The sequence below is a fragment of the Mirounga angustirostris genome, unplaced genomic scaffold, assembly GCF_029215605.1.
Source record: "Mirounga angustirostris isolate CCGP_5_RB_7025 unplaced genomic scaffold, mMirAng1.0.hap1 SCAF_8, whole genome shotgun sequence".
In the NCBI taxonomy this organism is placed as follows: domain Eukaryota; kingdom Metazoa; phylum Chordata; class Mammalia; order Carnivora; family Phocidae; genus Mirounga; species Mirounga angustirostris.
Genome location: NW_026991716.1, coordinates 3,643,042 through 3,664,511, shown reverse-complemented (window position 1 = coordinate 3,664,511; position 21,470 = coordinate 3,643,042). Strand labels below are relative to the sequence as shown.

The 21,470-nt window shown below is 43.1% G+C and overlaps 1 protein-coding gene across 6 annotated transcripts in view; it reads left to right on the top strand.

Annotated features, from left to right (window-relative positions):
- Positions 1 to 21,470, top strand: part of CARMIL1 (capping protein regulator and myosin 1 linker 1) — a 307,660-nt gene that overhangs the window by 141,393 nt on the left and 144,797 nt on the right. For all 6 annotated transcript variants that reach the window (XM_064597073.1, XM_064597072.1, XM_064597074.1 and 3 more), the window contains exons 9-11: positions 10,862 to 10,937; positions 15,862 to 15,950; positions 17,131 to 17,225. In XM_064597073.1, coding sequence (XP_064453143.1) covers positions 10,862 to 10,937; positions 15,862 to 15,950; positions 17,131 to 17,225 — 260 coding nt within the window. The remainder of the gene's footprint in view (positions 1 to 10,861; positions 10,938 to 15,861; positions 15,951 to 17,130; positions 17,226 to 21,470) is intronic.

Genomic DNA, 21,470 nt, shown 5'->3' with positions numbered 1-21,470 from the left:
CCTTTTCCCACTGTCCCTTCTCTACCCACCATGCAGACATCTCCATGGCATAAAGGACAAATTGGTTTTCGTGTTACTATGAAAATACTTTTGAACTTGTGAAGCCCCTAAGGGCGTCTCAGGGTTTCCCTGGGGTCCCTGGACCCTAGTTGGAGTGAAGACATTGTGTAAGGCAGCTAGAGGTGTTTCTCCAGGTTTCTGTTACCCCCTTAATGATTTTTACACCATTCGTAGGTTCTGCATAGTGGCAGTGCTGAATTTTCCAGCTTACCCACTGTGCTTAATTTGGTGATTAATCTGTCACCAGAGGGAAACCGTATCCAGGGAAGCTACTAATAAATACGGTTACCTGAAAAATGTAGAAATATGTAGAATCCTATCCACAAGTGAGAAACCTTGTCAAAACTTAGAATTTTCCTACAGATCTTTCCTAATTCCTTAGCTGGAGAATTTTCAGTTTGTCAGGAAACACTGCATTCATAATCATCTACTTTTCTTACCTGTTTAAGGGCTAGACGGATGTTCTTCATTACTGAGACTTTAGATGATAACGTGGAATACTTTTTCTGTAAAGGGCCAGATAGTAAGTATTTTAGGGCCTTATGGGGCAGAGAGTCACTGTTGCAATTATGCGCTGCTGCTGGTGTAGATCGAAAGCAGCTCCAGACAGAACGTGATCGAATGAGTGTGACTGTGTTCCAATAAAACTTACAAAAGTACGCACTGTGGGCTCTGGTTTGCTCATGCCTGTTCCGCATCAGTAGCCTCTCATGTGGGATGTAGATACCCAAAGAAAAATGCAAGATGAGCTACCAAAAAAATAGAAAAATGATGAGCTTCATTTTAAAATTTCTATCTTTGTTTTATAATATATAATGCTATTACTATTGTAGTATTTAGCATATAATAATTATGTAAAATTAGGGAGTCACTTGTTATTTTTTGTAGTATTTAGCATATAATAATTATGTAAAATTAGGGAGTTCTCAAAAAAAATTTTTTTTCCAAAAAAAATTTTTTTTTTTGCAGTGGGCTGAACAGCAGGCATCACTGCTCTAGATGTCCTCTTTCCTACTAGTGCCTAAATAATTTGACTTTTTTTTTTTTAAGATTTTATTATTTATTTGACAGAGAGGGACAAAGCAAGAGAGGGAACATAAGCAGAGGGAGTGGGGGAGGGAGAAGCAGGCTTCCCGCCGAGCAGGGAACCCGATGCGGGGCTTGATGCCAGGACCCTGGGATCATGACCTGAGCCGAAGGCAGACGCTTAACGACTGAGCCACCCAGGTGCCCCTAAATACTTTGACTTTTTTCAGAACTCTGTCTTTCTCCCAATCTTCAAAGTTTATCCCCTTTTTCTTGAGGATGTAATTTGTCCCCATGATTCTTACTATTAAAATTAGCACCAGTTTCTATATAAAGAGGTTACTCTCAGTCTTACTCGATGGCCTGTATTAATAGTATTTTGCCAATCAAGTTACAACCAAGTATATTGGGTGAACATCTGTGTTTATTAGAAGTGGGAGCATGCTTATCTGTGAAGGAAATCTGCACTCACTGGCCGTAGTTTGGTAGGATTCATAGTGGTACAATCTGAGTGTGTGATATGGGTCAGTCTCTGAGTTGGAGAGGTCTTACAAGAATGTTGGTGAGTCTCTCATTTGGGTGTGAATTATGGAGAAGAGAACAGAGGAATTGGACAGATTGGCAGGTGCCATGCGTTGAGCTGGCGTTTGTCAGCAAATAGGGGCCGTGCTTCTCATATGCTTTGATGGGTTTTCCCACAGTGGCTCTGTGTTTCTCTGTGTGAACGTAATTCCCGATTGGCTGTCATTCAAAGCTCTGTCTTTTCATTCCATTCTTTCTTGTATTTCGTCATCATAGTTAGAAACATCCCTTCTTAAGAGTCCCTAAAGCCGTTAGTGATCCTGGAATGGAAGTTGCCGGAGGGTTGGGCTGTGTCTGTCTCGTTCCTGCTGTCTGATGTGATGCTCTTAGGTCAAACAGTGGCTCAGAATAAAGGATTTTCAAGGGAAACAGCTGCTCTAGGGGAGCAGATCATTATCCTGGGAGGTTGAGGGGATTTTTTTTAAGATTTTATTTTATTTAAAGATTTTATTTATTTATTTGACAGAACAGGGAGAGCGAGCATGAGTGATGGGGTGGGGCAGAGGGAGAGGGAGAAGCAGACTCCCTGCCTAGCAGGGAGCCTGATGTGGGCTCGATCCCTGTTCCTGTATCTTCAGCCACCTCACTGAAGTCTTTAGGGGCCTGACTAGGAGCTTCAAGGGAAATTTATAAGCAACTTGAATGCTGTGATCAATGACTAACTAAAAGCCTGTATCACAACCAAGTGTAGGATCAGATACCCTGTTGTTGCTGAATAAGCATTCAGGGATGAGGATGACGGTGTGCATGCTAGATCCATCCAGTTACTTCCTGGAGAAGAATAGCAATCGGGAAGTACTTGGGAAAATGCCCACTCACTTGTTATTTATAGCTTCCAAAATTTTATTTAAGTATATTCTCGAAATTTATTCTGGTTTAGATATCGCTGGTGGGTCAAAAAGAGGCATAACTTGAAAAAGGCTTTGTTGTACATTTCTCATGGCATCTCTCAAAGGCCCGTGAGCCGACATGTTAGAAGTGTAATTAGACTGTAATTCGGAGTGGCGGAGAATGACGAGGGTGTAGAGGTGGTGGTGCCGAGGCAGAGAGACTCTAGAGCTTTAAATACATCCATTCTTCTTGTTCCCAGGAGACTTTTAAGAGGAGCTAATCTCATCAATCCTCTAAAGACTCAACGACTCGCATCACTGAATTTAAACTTGACTCCTGAGAGCCCAGCCAGCAGCTCATTCCCTTCAGATTCATGTTTTCGTGTTTTCATATTTCTTACTCATCAAAGTGACATTCTTGAGCCTGACACTTTGAGGAAAAGTTTTGAGTGTGGGTTAATGTTTGTCAAGGTTGTCCCGAGGGCATTGTTGTAATTCTTTCCTCATCTAGACTCCTGTCTCTTTATTCCCACTCTCATTTCGAAAGGAAGAAGTGCTGTTTGGAGTGTGGAGTCAGGTGTGAATAGTGATGGACTCTGATGTACAAGTTGATGATATTTTGGGGAACATGAAGAAAATAATAGAACTTGTTTTTCTTTCTTTTTTTGTTTTTTTAAGATTTTATTCATTTATTTGAGAGAGAGAGAGAGAGAGAGAGAGGATGAGCAGGGGGAGGGGCAGAGGGAGAGGGAGAGAGAAGCAGATTCCCCGCTGAGCAGGGAGCCCGATGCGGGGCTCTATCCCAGGACCCCTGTTCGTGACCTGAGCCGAAGGCAGACGCTCCACCGACTGCGCCACCCAGGCACCCCTAGGAGAACTTGTTTTGTTTATTTCATTTTATTTGTGTGTCTGTATATGTTTTATACTGAAGGTAATACATTGGGATAATGGCACATATGTGTAATTTACAGATAAACACAGATTTGGGGGAGGTTTGTGCTCAAAATATTTTTCAGTTGAGAGTGAATGATCAAAAAATTTAGAGATCGTCTGTGTAGGATTCTGGTCATGTCCTCATCGGTGAAGTATTTCAGGTTGTCACGTACCTTGCAGAGTTGGCGAGTGGTCCAACTAATCATTTAATAACAGATGAGACATGCCTCTATATAAGTTAGAGTAACAGGAAGGAATAGCTAATCCATGACATTTGAAAGTCCTTAAAGCCCTCCAACTTCCATTTTCAAACTGGATATGAAGGAGAAAGGTCTAAGTTATCCCCAGAAAAGCTCTCAAATGAATATGTCTGGAAGATACTGCTGTGGTTCGGGGTCTTACCACCCTTTCCACGAGAGCTCACGTTCCGTCGTGCGCATGCAGGAAGCGTGCAGAGTGGCAAGACCACATTCTTGCAGGAAACACCTCCTTTGAGCCTCTGAATGCTTGTGAGGTTTATTAGGGGGAAATCTTTACTCCTGTGGTGTGCAGATATACTACAAGTAATTACCATGCCGTTCACTGGATTATTGCACTTTACCTGTGTGCTTTTCCCACGTAGTGGATTATGGGGCTTGCCAGACATCCTTCAAATCTGTCAGTTATTTTTATTCTTTACCACCCTTTTGGAGTATTTCACACTGTTTCTAAAAATCCCAGCGTTTTTGCAGTTTCAGAGAGGAGGAGGCAGGCAGGGACAAGTGAGTAAGGAGAGATATTTGGCCCCAAAATAATAACTGAAAAAATTAAATTCTTAAGAAGTCCTACAGATCAGAAGGATGAGGCTTGACAACTGCTAATTCAACAGGATATCTAGAATCTAGAGTAGCAAAAATTTCCCAAGTGACTTAGACCCTCAGTCACTTGCCAACCTCTTTGTTTTTGCAAGTTAACTTTTTTAAAAGAGCCCCCCCCCCCCCCCCCGCAAATTAGCAGCTTATGTCTGATGTCCCAAACGGCAAGAGCACTGTCAGTATTTGAGAAATCACCCCAGGATATGTCTTCGTATTGACTTTCCAAATACAAACGAAGTGAGTGGTTGAATGTGATGGAAAAGGTTTGGAGTCTTTGATCTAAAATCCGATGGCTGCCCCGCCCTGGATTCCCTGGAGAGGAGGTTGAAGATTCTGGGGGACACGGAAGGCAGGAGACCCAGTGAGGTCGTAGCACAGGTTAGGACAGCGGATTGGTGAGTCCCACTGCTTGGGTTTGAGACCTGGCTCTGCCCAGACTAGCACAGTGTGATCAGACAGCTCTCAAACTTCTCTATGTCCTCGGGGTTTCCATCTGTAAAACAATGTGCATCATAATGCCTCCCTCTTGGAGTTATTGTGAAGACTCTGGATTAATACATCTAAAATATTTTGTGCTGGTACATTAAAAAAAAAAGTTTAAATAAATGCTTGCTACTTAAAAAAAAAAAGATTTTATTTATTTTAGCGAGAGAGAGTGAGCAGGGGGAGGGGAGGGAGAGAGAGAATCTCAAGCAGACTCCCTGCTGAGCGTGGAGCCCGACATGGGGCTCAGTCCCAGGACCCCGGAGATCATGACCTGAGCTGAAATCAAGAATCAGATGCTTAGGGGCGCCTGGGTGGCTCAGTTGGTTAAGCGACTGCCTTCGGCTCAGGTCATGATCCTGGAGTCCCGGGATCGAGTCCCGCTTCGGGCTCCCTGCTCGGCGGGGAGTCTGCTTTGCCTTCCGACCCTATCCCCTCTCATGTGTTCTCTCTCATTTTCTCTCTCTCAAATAAATAAATAAAATCTTTAAAAAAAAAAAAAGAATCAGATGCTTAACCAACTGAACCCCCCCAGACGCCCCTGCTTGCTACTTTTATATCCTAAAAGACTTGCCTCCTTTTAAAATGAATACCTATATCAAGTGGCCAGTTTTCTTAATTAAAAGGAAAAGAGTTAGAGATACAAAATGCCTACATGACAGGAAATTTTGCATTTCCAGAGGCTAGTTCGTGATCTTTTCTTATGATGATGCTGCTGCTCTTATCTTGTTAGCTTTATGATGACATTTTCCTCTGGAAAGGTGTAAGTGAAAAACTTGGTTCTTTTGAGTTTTAAGGGAAGGTTTGGATCACTCAGCGTTGCCAACTGAGATGAGAAATAAGGATCTCAGCTTGTATTACAAATCCCAACCCGTGGCTGGATTAACAACCATAACGACAGGGAGCAACTCTATGTATAATACATTTATATCAGGAAAAAGGTTAGGGAGTATTAACTGTGTCATTTCTTCCCACCCAGTGTAGGAAAAAATTCTGCCCTGTGGCTCTGAAGGACATTAACATTGGATCTTCTTAGGGTTTGGAGTCTTAAACGTTTTTGCTCCCATTTAAGGAAATGGTAGAAGTATCCTATGGAAATGGCAAGAGAATACTGTGTTGCCATGTTGCCAGGACTCAGGAGAGGATTCCCTGAACTGTAGCTCTTCAAGGACGACTTTACTCTTCAGATCAAGTCAAGTGGCAATTAAGAGTCTCTTAGGAGATCAAAGCTAAACCCAGGGGAATATACAGTCAGTGTCATGGACTGATGGTAAAAAGCTGTTACCCTGCGAAAATCGGTCAAGACGACAAGCATTGGTGTTTGGAAACCTTTCTGCATTATGTAACATAAAGCCTGCGGGGCTTAGTGAGAACAGGAGAAGGTGTTGGTTCTGACTGGCGCAGACCCCACCAGGGGATGCAGGGAGCTCTTTGCAGCGAGGTGATATTGGCAGAGCTGTTGGGGGGCCCCCGTGAATGCCAAATTGGCTATTTATCCTAGGTTTGCTGATTTGCCCACTTATCACTGTGTTCTAAGAAAGCCATCCGGGAAAATGAACTCTCAGGAATCAAATTATTGACCTGCGGTCTTGTGTTTTTTTCTGTTGGGGTGAGATGCACCGATTTTGATCATGATTGGTGATAGTTTGTTATATTTAGACAGAGTCTCCCGGAACCTTGGCCTCTGTGTCGTGGCTGTCTTGGTGGCTTGGACGGTCCAACGGGAACAGATTCGAGGAATCCCGAATGCCCCTCCGTTCAGACCTTGGCTTTTCTCTTAAGGGTTTTCTGAAGTGCTTTCTGGATGCTTGCTTCTCAGACTGAAAGCTCCCCATTCTCCGCACAATCCAGCCAGGGTGTGAGAGGTTTCAGACCTGAGAACCGAGGTTTGACCTGCTCTTATGTGCAGCTGTAGCTTATTTACTTTGGTTTCTGTTGTGTATTCTAATGTGTGAACATTCCGCCATTTATCTATTCTGCAGGTGATGGGATATTTGGGTTAGCTTCATGACCCTTTTGAGCAACGCTGCCAAGGCTGTTCTTAGTGTTGTTTGTGGAGAGAAAAGTGTGCAGTAATGTGCCAGAATGCAAATAGTGATAAAGTCAACCACTCTGTCCACCACTTAGGTCAAGAGATAGGCTACTGCCTCTCCTAAGAAGACCTGCGTGAATCCGTTTTCCTTTGCGATTCCCCCTGCGCCCCTCCCCCACCTGGTTGTAGTAACTATTCTAACAGTCCTTGTGTTTCTTTATGGTTTCATCATAAAAGCATGCATATTTCAGTTGGGGTTTCAGTAACTCTTTAATGAGTTTAGGAAAAATTATTTATTTTGCCTTGGTTCCTGTTCTAGCCTCGCTCCAGAAGCCACCTTTCTGCCTCGGGCTTCTGCCGTTACCTTGGATACATCTTGCCTGCATAATGGAAACTGTCACCTTCCTCTGATACGTCCTACCTACTTTGCTGAAATTGCTAACCTCCTGAAACGTTTCTCTGCTTCAAAGCTTTTTATGGTCACCCTGTCTACAGTCCTGTTCCTGGTGGTGTAGCTTTCAAGGCTGGTTTCTGGACACTAAGTGTTCTGCTTGTTTACTGCTCTGTGCAAACCAGTCCAGACTGAATGCCCTACAGCGTGAGCGGTCACTTTCAATTACCTCTCGTGGTTCTGGGCTCGAAGGGGCTCTGCTAGGTGGATTTTGCTTGTGCTCTTCCCGGCCGTTATGGTCAGACGGGGGCTGGCCCCAGAGCCGTCTGAAGGCTTCCTCATTCACACGTCTGGTGGCTGATGCTGTCTGCCGGGACACTTCCACGTGGCCTTCCCATGTGGCCCGGACTTTCTCAGGGCGAGGCAGCTGGATTCCATGGGTGAGCGTGTCAAGAGAGGGAGCTGAGCAGAAGCCATATTATTGCCTTTTCTGTCCTCGCCCTGGAAGTCCCACAGCATCAGAGGAAGACGTCCGTGTTGTCTCCAGTGTCTGATGATCTGGAATACAGCCGTTATAAACAATGATATGTAAGTTTTTGTGTAAGGACAAGTTTTTATTTCTCTTGGTTGAGTACGTAGGATTGAGACTGCTGGGTCTTATGCTAAGTGTATGTTAAACGTAGGCACTGTCGGACTGTTTTCCACCTCGACTGTGCTATTTGCATTCCCCTCAGCAACGTATGAGGGTTTCAGTTGCTCGGCATCCTTGCCAGCCCTTGTTAGTTTTATTTTTTTGTTTTTGTTTTTTTTTTAATTTTAGCAGTTCAGTAAGTTTGTAGTGGCATCTCCTTTTGGCTTTAAGTTGCATTTCCTTAATGGCTAATAATTTCAAACATCCCTTTTTTTTTTTAAAGATCTATTTTTTTTTAAAGACTTATTTATTTGAGAGAGAGAGTGAGCACAGAGGGAGAGGGAGAAGCAGACTCCCCACTGAGCAGGGAGCCCGATTCGGGGCTCCATCCCAGGATCCTGGGATCATGACCTGAGCCAAAGGCAGGCACTTAACCAACTGAGCCACCCAGGTGCCCCTAAAATATCTTTTTATATATTTCTTTGCCATTGATATATCTTATCTGATGAACTATCTTGTTTAGATCTTTTGCCTGTTTTTAAAAATTGGGTTGTTTCTTATTACTGACCTCCAAGAGCCAGCATTTACCTCAGCATGGGGCTTGTCTTTCCCTTCTCTTAACAGATCTTTGGCAGAGCAAAGATGTTTGATTTAGGTGAAGTCCTATTTATCCTTTTTTCCCTTTTATGGATCATGCTTTTGGCGTCAGATCTAAAAACTCTTTGACTAAGCCATTCCTTGCTCTGTTGACCATTTCTTCTCCTAGATTCTCTACCTCTAGCTGTGGAGTTTGCTCTGCCTTTTCAGGGTGTTTGTAATTCGTATGTAGAGACGATGCTGCCCCACCCCCTGTGTCAGTGCAAAGCCTGGTTCTGTTAATGATGTGCTCTTCACTTCCTGCAAACGACTTCATTATGACAAAAGCCAGCTGTACTCCAAATCAGGTGACAGGCTAGAACACATAATAAAGAGGTTCTGAAGTGTAGTAGCTGCTTGACATTTAAATTGACAGAAGGAGAGAAGCTGAGAATGCTGTGTCCTAGTTCCTGAATGGAGAAGTACAGGGGAACACTCTTGGACTAAGCGTGTGAGAAGCCGGCATTTGCCCCCAGAGAAGCAACAAACTGTCACCAGATCCCAGGGAGAGCGACAGGTGTTCACTCTTGCACGTGGTCGGGGGCGGGGAGGGGGAGCGATAAAGGGAGTGAAGAGCGTCAAACCACCGTGGCAAGAGTTGCTGTTCGTGGTCCTAATCTGAAATCTAAAAGTTAAGCAAAATTAATAAAGAGGCTGTTCGGTAGGGCAGGGTCCTGTGGAACGAGGTGACTGAGACTAGTAATTCCTTTGCATTGTTTTTCTCCCCTACCTGTGGGACTCCTTTCTCCCATTTATTTGTTTATTTATTTAAGATTTTATTTATTTATTTGTGAGAGAGAGAGAGCACAAGCAGGGGGAGAAGCAGAGGGAGAGGGAGAAGCTGACTCAACTGGTCAGCAAGGAACGTGACACAGGACTCAAACCCAGGACCCCGGGATCATGACCCAAGCCAAAGGCAGATGCTTAAACGATTGAGCCACCCAGGCGCCCCTCCTTTCTGCTTCTTAAAGCATGTCTGATGAAGCTATACATGTAGTTGAACTAGATGGTCTGTGTAGTTTGCCCGCCATGGGGCCTGGGACCCAGAAGCTATGAAATAATGTGAATTTCACGTCTCTTTCCACCTCTGCCTTTCTTTTCTATTTCAGTAAAAATTTGAGTATTTGCTGTGTGTCCTGCCATGCGGGTGAAACTGATATGGTCTCACTGAAGCCAGACAACCGAAATAGAGTTGGTTTTCAAAGAACTTACAACTGGGAAGGGGCAGGGAAGACAGATGTTGAATACCAACTATTATCCAAGGCAGAGTAGAATTAATGCTAAATAGAGATGCAAACAGGGTGCTGGCTGGGGTGACCCAGGGGACTCTTAGAGGAGAGGATGTGTGATGTACACATCGCAGGATGCTTGGATTCTCATAGCCGAACATAGCAGTAAAAGATACTTCTGACTGTGACGTTGTCTGTTATGTTTGATGCATAGTAAACCGTCTGCTTTTTGGCCTGAGCATGAGTGAGGGGCATGTTGTAGCAGGTCAGGCTGGATAAATAGAGTGCAGACGGGTCTCTGATGCACGTAGCCGCCCTGCATGGCTGAAGAGTGTGTGTGAAGCATAAGGCAAAAACACACCTGGGCTAGCTCATGTGTGTGATCAGTACAAGGAACTACAAGAAAGTACCAGAGGGTTGGAGGATGCTTGCTAAGCATCGGGGATCCATTCAGGGTCACTTATCTGCAAGGCTAGATAGTGTCCTTGCTTGCAATATAAACTCCTCAACTAGAGGACACAGTTGACTCTTAACAGTGGGAGGATGGGGGCCAGGGCAATGATCTCCCCTCACAGTCAAAAATCCAAGTATAGCCTTTGACTCCCGAAAAATGTTAAGTACTCATAGCCTCATGTTGACCAGAAGTTTTACCGATAACATAAACACATAACACACACTTTGCATGTTATGTCTATGTATTATATACTCTGTTCTCACAATAAAGTAAGCTTAGAGGAAAGAAAACGTTATTGAGGAAATCATAAGGAAGAGAAAATACATTTAGAGTCCTGTACTTTTTTATTAAAAAGAAATCCATGCAATTCCTGTACATGACATTCTTGATGGTTAAAGAAATCAGACTCGTCAACGTAGAAGGAGAAGTACGGTTTCTCCTAAAGCAAGGAGGTTCCCTGAACAAATGCAGCTACCAGGGATATAGACATTAGGGGCCCTAGAGGTAGTTTAAATTCAGCTTTTCGGAATTCTGCTTCCATCATACTGAAGGTCTGTCCCAGAGAATTGTTGTCTCGTAGTTGAAGTAGTTTTAGTGGGGTGTTGTGTTTGTAAATAAAAGGAGCTAACAAGTGAACTTGGATGTCGTGGGTTGAGAATAAAGCGCCAATAAGGCTCTGGTAAGAGGGCTTTCAATGGATGTTGTTATTTCTGCCTCTAGGGACCTAATCCCCATCATTGCTGCTCTGGAGTACAATCAGTGGTTCACAAAGCTATCTTCCAAGGATCTGAAACTGGTAAGTAAGTGAAGATGTTGCAGATGTTGCTTACTTCTGCTGAGTTTCAAAAGCCTGATAATTATCAAAAAACATTTGTTTTTCTACTAATCTGGCGAGCTGTGTACATGCTTTTTTCTTGAGGAGATGTATTTTCCTGTAAATGATCTGCATACCATTTTACCAAGTTGGGAATGTGAGATGCTCCAGGGAAGTACTTCCTCGTGTTTTCAGCTGCTTCAGACCATTTTAGATAATGAACAGAGAGACACATTTAGCAGAGCCTTCAGTACATACTCATGCTGATGGCAAAAACTATTAAAGTTAGGTTTGCACAGCTGCAAATAGCAGACTTAATGTTTCTATCCTGCATTCCATCTCCACAAAGCTTTCCTTCCTAAGAATTTGGGAAAACGTTATCAGGTAGAGTTGGTCTGCTGGAGTGATGATAGTTAACATTCATTTTCTAGAGGAGTTTTTGGGCAGATTTATATGTCAGCAAAATGAAATCAAAAGTGAGGTGTTAGTTTTCATAAGGTATGGGGGAGCCAAATTTTGGGTCTCTTTTACTAGTGGAAGTGAGATGCTCTGTTGGGGATTTTTTTTGCAAGTTAAGAGCAGCCATATGGGCAGACGCTTATCCGTACGTTAGCTTTCTGCTACTTCATTTTAGGACAGGAAATAATCTATAGGTTGTTTTATTGGCGACTCTGCATTCAAGCCTCCAACTTTCAGAGGTCATGGAAACTGGAGGCATAACGATTTTCATAGTGAAGAGGTAGGATTTTGATGGAGACAATGGATCTGTAGAAAATGGAGGGTTGAGATTTGCTAGTGGACAGGCTGCTGGTTCTCTGAATTTGCCTGGGGTGTGAGCAGCTTAAGGTATTAGTATGGGCATGGACTGAGCTCATCTGGGGCCCACTAAGAGCCAGTGTGGTATAGGAAAGAGTGTGGGCTTGGAAACGGAAACCTGGGTCTCAGATTCTGGCTCCTATGGCAAGGCTGTGGGACCTTAGGGAAGTTACTTGACATCCCAGGGCCTCAACTTCTTCTTGTTGAGAGTTAATTGGAGTTCATGTCTTATTCATCTCTGTCCAGTGCTTAGCAGAGTATATTGGCTCATGATAGCTATTCCATAAAAATTGGTTTAATAAATAGGTGTCATATTAGTTTGTTGAATGAATGGACATAGCAGTATAGCTAATCTGCAGGTTATTGAGATGAGGGAATCATGCGTATAGAAATGCTAACACAGTCCTGGATATCTTGTAGGCATTTCCTGCTAACTATTCCTCTTATATCATCACAGACTAGCAAAGAGGCTGAGAAATGAGCAAGTGTGGGGATGCGAGTTATGGAAACTGTATCAGCTACACAGGGGGAGGATCTGCACTCAGTGAGGATGGAGCTAGGCATGGAGGGGAGCCAGGTGAACTCCCAGGGTATGGACAGGATGCCATGATGGGAGGGAGACCCGGCAACAGAAGCCTCCCAATTGCTGCCGTTTGCAGGACTGAGCCTGCAGAGATGACAGGCGGGAGAGGGGAGCCATTCGAGGGATGAGAAGTAGATTAGCTCAGTGACTGTGGGACCAGGGAGAACAACGCTTCTCTACCAAGTCAGTTTACCTGGCTATAAGTTCCTGACTTTCAAAATGGGGCACAGGACTGCTCTGTGGAGGGGCTGCATATCCCACTTTTGGAAATTGTGCCAACTCACGATTACAGGAATGTGTCTGGGCCATGGGGGCTGCCCTTCTATCATTGTTTCTCACGGCATGATCTCTGCAGTTGCCTTAGGTGTTTAGGCAAGAAATCATGCGCCTCATTATTCAGTTCTGGAACACAAAGCATGTAGGTGCTCAGATGCTTCCTTGGATGTCCTGGGATGAAAGGAAGCGTCGTGACAGGATTTGAGGCCTGCCCTTACTGCTTTCCTGGTAACTAGGATTTAAGCACAAAAATACCTATGTGTATATTTTTAATATTTAGTATTTTAAAATGAAGAATAGTCTTTGGGATATCACTCTTCAGTCTTCAAAAAGAATAGCAGTTTTTCATGTTTTTCACCCAACGTTGAAAAGAACTGATACTTGCCCCTTTGATGGGGATGGCAAGATGCAACCTCGGAACCTTTTCTGACACTCAGTTTATCGGAACACTACTCTAATGGTCATATGTTACTTGCCATCTGGGTTTGGGGGTGTGTGTATCTCTTTACAAATTTCATCACTATAATATTCTTCAGTGTAGGAAACAATTCTTTTCATGTACTTAGGCACTTAATAAAAAGTAGCGAAATTAACATAGACATGAATGACGTGTTATACCTCTCCCCCTACAAACATTTTAAACGAAAGGGTGGACATACTTTTTGTACATTTTCTGTAATAAATTTTTATTACAGTAATTATACCCCGTAGGTAAATGAAAGTCCTGCTTTGGGAAATTGTTTTTCTGGATACTCTGTAAGGTAGCCCTGGAAAGATAAGGATATACTATGGGTTGTTTTTGGAAATTAGGATAATCCCTGTAAAAACATTGTCTAAGCAGTGACTTTTTGTCATGCCAGCAGAGAGTAAGATCAATACCCCTGGTTGTATATTATAAGACAAGAATTACACTGATAAGGGGGTCACCATTTTGAAAATCACCACCATCAGCGTAATGTGAATTGCAGGCATTGGGTCAATTGGAATTAATTTTCCTCTTCCTTCATCAGTCTGTGGGACACATCAGAAACTCTGGGACTATGTGAAAGCTACATTGTAGACGGAATGAAATGGGACAGCACATAAGAATCACAAGTGCCTTAGATGCTGTGGGACTTGTGTGTTTTCAAGTTTGGTTTTCTAAAGGATATTCACTAGCAAATTTTTGTTACATTTCAGACTGTTGCAATGATGGCTAATCCAGTTGAATATATGTGATCTGATAAATCAAAGAATTGTAATTTTTTTGTGGTATTTTAGGAAAAGAAACTGCTTTGATTATAGTATGCCACGGGTACACACAATTTTCTCCCTCCCTCCCTTCCTTCCTTCCTCCCTTCCTTCCCTCCTTCCTGCATTTTTCTTTCTTTCCTTTCCTTTCTCTTTCTCTTCCCTTTCTTTCTTTCTCTCTCTTCTTCCCTCCCTCCCTCCCTCCCTCCCTCCCTCCCTCCCTCCCTTCCTTCCTTCCTTCCTTCCTGCATTTTTCTTTTCCTTTCCTTTCTCTTTCTCTTTCCCTTTCTTTCTTTCTTTCTCTCTCTCTCTCTTCTTCCCTCCCTCCCTTCCTTCTTTCTATATCATAAAGGATTTAAATAGACCCTAAGTTGTGATTAGATTTTAAAATCACTTTTTCATGTAGAAGTAATTTTAAAATCAGGAGCCACCTTAAATTAGTTTTGGGATAAGGCAGAAACATAAATTAAAAAACATTAATATGTAAAATTAAAAAAAAACTTGTACACTTCCGCCACCAGGGTACAACTCTTCATTTTTCCTAGCACCCTCAAGACTTGCACTACATACATCAGCCATTTCAATTGTGATCTTTATTAAACACTTCATTTTAATTTTGCATTTTCATATAATATTATATCCTAAGCACTTAAAATATTTTGACAGATACAACTTTACAACTACTTAATTTTAAAAAACATAATGTTTATTAACATGAGAGAACACTTACTGAATTCTTATTGGGTTGTTTCCCCCTTTATTTTAGAGAATACTAGCAGGAACATCGTAATAGTTTTTTATGTATGTATTTATTTATCAGACAGAGTGAGAGAGCACAAGCAGGGGGCAGAGGGAGAGGGAGAAGCAGGCTCCCCACTGAGCAGGGAGCCCGATGTGGGGCTCGATCCCAGCACCCTGGGATCATGACCTGAGCTGAAGGCAGACGCTTAACGACTGAGCCACCCAGGCGCCCCTAAGGAACGTCGTAATAGTTAACGTTTACCAAGTGCTTATTCAGCCACCCTTTTAAAGTACACGACGTCTTTTTTTTTTTTAAAGATTTTATTTATTTGACAGAGAGACACAGCCAGAAAGGGAACACAAGCAGGGGGAGTGGGAGAGGGAGAAGCAGGCTTCCCGCCGAGCAGGGAGCCCGATGCGGGGCTCGATCCCAGGACCCCGGGACCATGACCTGAGCCGAAGGCAGACGCTTAACGACTGAGCCACCCAGGCGCCCCTAAAGTACATGACATCTTTGAACCTTAACTTTCTTATCTATAAAAAGGGAATAATAATACCTAGCAGTTTTATGATAAAATACACACAAAGGGCTTAGCTTGGGGCCTAGCGCAGGACAAGAGCTTAGCAAAGGGATTGTCACCAGGAATCTAACATCGTTACCAACACTAAGCCTTTTGTTCTTACGCTGGAGGTCACATTCTTTGGGAATTCCTTTTGGTTTTCCCAAGATTGGGATATGCCTCTGAATGCCCACAGCACTATTGAAATGGCCTTTTATTGTCTGTTTTCTTGTCTCAGTGACCTGCTGGATGGTATACTCTTACAGGCAGGGACTTTCTGTCCTTGCTTGTCGTTGTATCCCCAGGACCTTCATTGTGACTGTGCATAGTGGTAGAGGTCTGGTCAGGTTTTGTTGAATGAATGACTGCATGAAAATGTGGTTTATTTAATTAAAACTTTGCATCTGCATGGATTTGTGGCAACAGAGTGAGGTTGCCTTGAGACTTAGGGCGTGGTCACACAGTGTCTTCTCTTTTTTTTTTTTTTTTAAAGATTTTATTTATTTATTTGAGACAGAATGAGAGAGACAGAGAGCACATGAGAGGGGGGGAGGGTCAGAGGGAGAAGCAGACTCCCCGCTGAGCAGGGAGCCCGATGTGGGGCTCGATCCGGGACTCCAGGATCATGACCTGAGCCGAAGGCAGTCGCTTAACCAACTGAGCCACCCAGGTGTCCCTCACACAGTGTCTTCTCTTACAGTCCACCGATGTCTGTGAACAGATCTTGAGAGTGGTGAGTAGGTCCAGTCGGCTGGAGGAATTGGTGTTGGAAAACGCCGGGCTCAGAACGTGAGTATTGTCCTGAATGTACGAATATGTGGCTTAAAAGCTTCCTGCCATTTCCTCTAAAATTAATATATAGGTTTTTTTTTTTTTTAAAAAAAGATTGAGCCACTCACATATAAAGTATAATGTTTTCTCTTTGAAAAAAAAAATAAAGGATCCCTGTCCTCCCCATCATCACAAAGATCAAGGATTTTATAACAACCTCTGTGGTCTGGTCACTGGATGTTTTCAAGGGAGCCCGGAGTGGTGGTTAGGACAGTGGGTCCTGAGCCACATGCCTCATGGCCTTGGGCGAATTGCTGCACTTCTGAGCCTCACTCTCTTTATCTTTAAGATGGAGAACACAATAGCACCTACCTTATAGAATGATGGCTGCGAGGAGAAGTAAATTAATATATGTAAAATCCTTAGAAAAGTAGCTTTCATATTATAGATGCTCTGTGTTAGCTCTTAGGAATATCATTCATGGTAGTCCTGATAATAACATATTTCCCATTTTGCTTGGATCTGTTTTATCTGTTTCTCTCTCTTTCCAAATCCATACTTAAACTTGTTCAGTAGTTGGGAATGGGTCGGTAGGCAGTGCCCAAACCTCACGTGGAGTTCGAATCTGCCAGAACAAAGACTTTACTGCTCCTAAGTGAGGGGGGTTGACGGCTTCATAATCATAGCACTTAGTGTGTTATTTTAAGTACAACATACCTAAAATAGTGATTTTGAATTTTTGTTAAAACATAATGGTAGCAATCGTAGCCTTTAAACTCAATAATTAGGGCAATCAGTTTTGCATCTGTGAGTATTGCATGAAGTGAGATAGGGTGAACAGCCGATTGCCGTTTCCATGAGAAGCAGGTTCAATTCAGGACTTTTTTTAAGTTATGGAGGGACTAAGTAATACTATTTTAAAGGGGCAATTATATATTTTCTTTCTGCTTTTGAATGAGGTTTTGGCTAATGAAAATGAACCACGTTTTGGCTGTGGCTTTACAGCTTCTCTAATGAGGATATATACTCGTGTATATAGGCTAAATAGGGTGTTAACGAATGTATGGTAAGGAGATTAATATTGTAAAGAAAGGTTTTCTTTTTATAGATTTCACTCTAGCTCTTCTAGCTGTCAAACTTTTATTTGAGCAGTATTGCATTTTGTGTTATTTAATCTTACTGTTTTGTTTACTTGCAGAGATTTTGCCCAAAAACTGGCCAGTGCCCTAGCGCATAATCCCAACTCAGGACTCCACACAATTAACCTTGCTGGCAACCCACTGGAGGATCGAGGTACTATAGCAATTCATGTGATCACTGAGGCCAGAATTGTAAGAGCATTCGGCAATTTTTGTGTGGCCACACCCAGAGAATGGTGTCAAGCTCACTTCTAATTGTTTAATAAATGCTACTGATGCTTAGTTGGCTTCTAGGTTTTTCTACCCTTTGATGAAAATACTGGTGCTAAAATTCATTCTCTAATTACTTTTTTTGAAGAGATACAAACAGAAGGGAGTATATTATCTTTAAACTGCTGTATTAGTTTTTTATGACTGCGTAACAAATTACCGCCCATAGGGCACGGATGTGTTACTGGACAGTTTCTTTGGGTCGGTAGTCTGGGTGCAGGTTCGCTGGGCTGTCTACTCAGAGTCTCTCGAGGCTGAAGTCAGGTTGTCAGCTGCGGCTGTGGTCACGTGTATTCAAGCTTGCCAGTTGTTGGCAGAATGAATGTCCTTGGGTCTGTAGGACAGAGGTCCCCATATTCTCGCTGCCTCTCATCGGGGACCACTCCCAGCACCCGGTCTGTGCTCAGGTCCTTACGACATGGCCTCTCCTCTCACTGTGTCCCAGTTTGCTTTGTGCTTGAGGCAGTAAGGAGCATGTCTCTTGGATGCTTACCTCTCTTTTAAATAGAGCACCTGATTAGGTCAGGCCCACCCAGGACAGTCGCCCCTTTCGATGAACTCAAAGTCAACTGAATAGTAGCCCAGTCCCATTAGCGATGTGTCATATGGTCATCAGTCTGCCCCACACACTCAGGGAAATTATACAGGGCATGTGTACCGGGGGAAGGAATCTTGGGGATCATGTTACTATTCTGTGCACCACATGTATCTTTTAATATTTAACAAGATTTGAACATGAGGATCTGGAGAAAATGAAGCACTGGAGTTCACGATGAGGCAGAAGAAGGTCTCATTGGAAGTGTTTGTGTGGGCAGAGGGCGGAGTCAGTAGGTTTAGAATGTGAAGCTTAAACATTTGAATTCTCAGTAGGGGAACATTGGTGGATGTGGCTTAAGAAGAAATAGCTTTATCTCTAGAGGGAATATTTTGTTTTCATTATCTGTTGCAAATGTTTTCTAGCATTGTTGAATAAAAGCCTTTCATCTTGTAATGTTATATATTTGATGAGGATTAATTATTAAACTGAGCTGAAGGTACTGATAGAGACAGTTCTGCTTTGTGTTCCTGACAGAGACAATGTTCTTCATTGAAAAGGGTACCCACCCGTGTGGTATTCAAACCAAAAATAAAGAGCAATTTCCTAGCATATAAACTAGTGAATCTAAAGGAAGTTGGAGACTGAATTAGAAAACTAGATCACATGAAAATCATCCTCATGGAATCAGCCACAGCTGAAAATCATGGATGCATATCCCTGAAATGGGAGTTTCTTTGGGGGTATAGGAATTTCTTTAGGAAAAACTCATGTTGTCTCTATTAGCCGACTGCTAGAAAGTGATGAATATGACACATGGAAATATACACGGAGATCACCTTTTATAGACAGGACAGCAGTTTCTGCTTTGCTTTTTAAAATGGGAGGGACCCAAACATATTCATCTGCTGACTGGACAGAGTCAGTGGAGGGAGGGAGGTGATGGAGGCAGATCCTTAGGGATGTAAACCCAGAGTGCAGTAGGCCAGGGGGTGGGAAACGCAAACTCACACCGCAGTGAGATACCGCTTCAGAACACGGCTCTGATCAAAGTCAGTGTTGGAGAGGACGTGGGAAATGGGGACACATGCTTTACTGGGGCGAATGTAAAATGGTGCAGCCACTTTGCAAACTGGTTAGACAGTTTCTTAAAAAGCCAAACACAAATTGGGGTGCTTGGGTGGTGCAGTCGGTGAAGCGTCCGACTCTTGGTTTTGGCTCAGCTCGTGGTCTCGGGGTTGTGGGGTCAAGCCCCGAGTTGGGCTCTGTGCGGAATCTGCTTCAGACAGTCTCTCCCTCTCCCTCTGCCCCTCCTTATCCCCCTACCCCCGCATGTGCGCGCATGCTCTCTCTCTCTCTCAAATAAATAAATCTTAAAAAAAAAATAAAGCTAAACACAGATTTGCCGCAAACCCAGCAGTTCCACTCCTAGGTATCACTGAAGAGAGGTGGAGCCTACGTTCACACACAGATGTGTGAATGAATGTTTATAGCAGGAGTCTTCCTAGTAGCCAAACCGTGGAAACCCAACTGTGGAGGCAGAGGAAGGGCTGATCCACGCTACGACGCGGTGGGACTTCAGAAACCTTATGGCAGGTGAAAGAAGCCGGACCTGAAAGACCACACAGTTTGAGTTTGGGAGCTTGGAAGGAAGTGTGAGGCCCTTTGTCTCCTCATCGGTTGTGAACCTCGTGTGCTCTGAGGGGCAGCTGTACTGGACCCTCAGACCCTCGTCTTTGGTTTAAACTTCTTTGCTGGTTCTTGCTTCGTTCTGGTGCATTCTAATTAGATGCGGACATTTCTCCTCCACCCGCTTCCTTTTTGTCCCTGCTCCTTGTCCCTCTTCCCCCCCAGCCTCCTCAGACCTTGGACATAATCAGTATTTCCTTTGAGTTTGATTTCATCTTAATTCTCTTCTGTAGCTTTTTAATTGCATTGAACATCGTGGCAAAGTTTAGAGAGATTTCTTTTCTGTCAGAGCATGGCCTCAAAGAGGATGTTTCCAGGCTTTCGTTCTCCACATTCCTACCTCTGAGACCTGATTTGATATCTTTTCATCTCCCTGCAGTCCATTCACAGGAACTAAAATCCCAGATCATTCCAAGGATATTTTCCTCAACATTGTGTGCACATACCAACTCTCCCGATACGGTGTCTGCTCACATACACTCAGTTTTTGACGCTCCTGAAAATGTTTTCTCAAGCTGAGACTTTCCTTGTTCCAGCCCCTCCTAGATTCATTCACTGATATATTTGCCAGTGTTCTTGGACAACTGCCAACACCCATATTTCCTACCTTCGCTCTTGAGGCTGAGCCTCCTGAACACAAATTCTGTATAGGTTTTATTTATTTAAAAAAAGTTTTTTTTTGGGTGCCTGGGTGGCTCAGTCGTTAAGTGTCTGCCTTCGGCTCAGGTCATGATCCCAGGGTCCTGGGATCGAGTCCCACATTGGGCTCCCTGCTCTGTGGGAAGCCTCCTTCTCCCTCTCCCACTCCCCCTGCTTGTGTTCCTGCTCTCGCTATGTCTCTCTCTGTCAAAAAAATAAATAAAATCTTTAAAAAAAAAATTTTTTTTTAAATTCAGGCTAAATATCTGAAGATGATTGGTAGTTTTTTTGCTTATGGATGGAAATTCCACAAGAAATCCAACCAAGTGTAAAATATTTATAAGAATTTCAATCCAGGCAAAATATTTCATGATCTTTGTTTCTAAGCTGTTTCTTTGTTTCTAAACTCTCTCTCTCAAATAGAATCGTTTTAAAAAAGAATAGAAAATACCAGAGTGCATTTGTTCGGGAAAACTTTGGTTTTACTTTCCTAATACATATCTGTACAAGGTTCCTTCATTGTGATGTCAATCTGTTTCTTTATGTGGGTCACAGTAGAAAACGCCAAAGAATCTCTGCTCCAGCTCAACTTGATCCACTTTCTGTGCTCGATCTTAGGCTGACCCAGTGTCGGAACCACGGTGTTCTCGGTCCCTTCCTTGTGACTAACCCTTTGGATCTGACATGACTTTTTGGATAATAGTTGAGTATTTTTGGAGAATGCAGCTCTCGCCTCTCTCTGCTCCTTCCACATGCTTGACTTCCTTAACCATTACCAACCCCTTGTTCTCTTCTTCCCAGTCGTCCCTCCCCGTTCCCCTCGTTTTTATGGTCTCAGCCTTGTCAGGAATGTCTGTCCATTTCCTCCCCTCACTTTGTTCTAAGTTGGATTATTTTGTTTAAAGATGATTTAGAATGCTGTCTCAGAATGGTTTTCTTTTGGAAATGTTGACCTGAAGTACCCAGATTTTTTTTTTTTTTCTGACCATCTGGTTCGATCTGAATAAGACAAGAGAAACAGATTCTAGAATTGCTGCTTAACTTTTTTTTGGTGCTTTCTGTCTTTCATATCTGCCAGTGTGTACCAGTGGGTTCTGGAGTCAAAATACTCGCGTTCAGTTCTGGGCTTTGCTACTTTCTAGTTGAGTTTCCTGGGACAAGTTACCTAACTTCTGTGTTTGTTTCCTCATCTTTATTTTTTTAATTTTAATTCTAGTAGAATTAACATACAGTGTTATATTAGTTTCAAGTGTGCAATACAGTGAT